The sequence below is a fragment of the Alligator sinensis genome, unplaced genomic scaffold (assembly GCF_000455745.1).
Source record: "Alligator sinensis unplaced genomic scaffold, ASM45574v1 scaffold649_1, whole genome shotgun sequence".
Taxonomy (NCBI): domain Eukaryota; kingdom Metazoa; phylum Chordata; order Crocodylia; family Alligatoridae; genus Alligator; species Alligator sinensis.
Genome location: NW_005842127.1, coordinates 1,908,859 through 1,910,170, shown reverse-complemented (window position 1 = coordinate 1,910,170; position 1,312 = coordinate 1,908,859). Strand labels below are relative to the sequence as shown.

The window sequence follows — 1,312 nt, the reverse complement described above, 5'->3', positions numbered from 1 at the left end:
GCTTGGATAAAACATTCAGCCTTTCAACACACAGTAAAAGAAAACAAAATGGGTTTCCAAAGAGCAGAATGAGTTCTTAACCTTAAACATGCTCATTTACTTACAGAAAGAGTATTTCAGGCACAAAAGGTTTGAGCATCAGTCAAATACCAGGTTAAATTTGTAACAACATGAAGATTGTCCCATGCAGTGCAATCAGCTACTTTTTTTACCCTATAAGAGCTAGAAGTTATAGTGTTTGTATCAGTACGTACATTTTTTTTATATTTATAAAATGTGCATCTTTCAGACTATGGTCTCATGGTCCGAGCTGACTTCATTTGGGTTTATATAACAACAGTATCTGTCGTAAGGGCTGTTCTCTTTGTAGGAACAGACAATAATGCTGTCTTTTGGAGCAACAAAAATGTTGTCCTCTGTGTCAGGGCAGGTTGCGCTGTCCCAGGTAGGAGAAGGGCACTGCTTCTCCAAGGCACGGTAAGTGGAGCCATCTCCCACAAACACGTTCCCGGGCATCTCTGGGTAGCAGGTCTCCAGGTATCTCAGCATCTCCTCTTGGTCCACCTTCCTGAGCAGGCTCTTGCATTCCCCTGCCGTGGTGCTGGTCGCCATGGTGCAGATGGACACGGAGTCATCTCCCTGGAGGACCTTCCTGTCCTTCAGGTATGCCTTCTTGGCCAACTCATCGCAGCTGCTCCTGCCTGACTCCAGGTCCGAGGGGGTCCTCAGCAGCTCAATGACTTCCCTGTCCTTTGGTTTCTTGCAGCAGGGGCATTTGTTCTCGGGCCACTTAGTGCAGCCATCGGTCTTCCTCGTAAGGGCAATGGCAGCGATGCCAGGCAGGCAAATGGCAGGTCCTATTGCCAGGAGGGGGATGTCTCCTAGGGTCTCCCCTTTGATCCCGGAGACAGTAAACATGAAGCCAAAGACAAGGAAGACGCTGACCAAAGCCACCACCAGTCCAGTCCTAGGGTTGATGTCGTCGGGTCTCATGGTTCACCGCAGCAGAGCATTGGATCCCTTCTCCAAGCTGGGGGGGCTCTAATCCTCCAGGGGAGAACTTGCTCTTGTGAAGGATCAGCTGGAGTGACAAGCCCAAAGTTTCCAAGGAGGGAGGGGGGAGGGGGGCAGAGAAAAAGCCAATCCCTGGCCAGATCTGATGTGCTCCTCTGTCTTCCCAGGAGGAAGAGCTGGCTGCAAACCTCTCCGGGGCTGCGAGGCGGGGTGCCGGAGCTCTTTCTCGGGAGATCCCCGGGATCCTGCCGCCGGGTCCCTCCTGCACAGCCCGCCCGGGGGACAGCCGGCAGAGGCG

At 52.2% G+C, this 1,312-nt stretch overlaps 1 protein-coding gene across 1 annotated transcript; it reads right to left on the bottom strand.

Annotated features, from left to right (window-relative positions):
- Positions 1-285: 285 nt before the first annotated feature.
- TMEM215 (transmembrane protein 215) lies at positions 286-993 on the bottom strand. The gene has a single exon (XM_006024973.1). The coding sequence runs from the start codon at positions 991-993 to the stop codon at positions 286-288; it is 708 nt and encodes a 235-aa protein (XP_006025035.1).
- Positions 994-1,312: the final 319 nt, after the last annotated feature.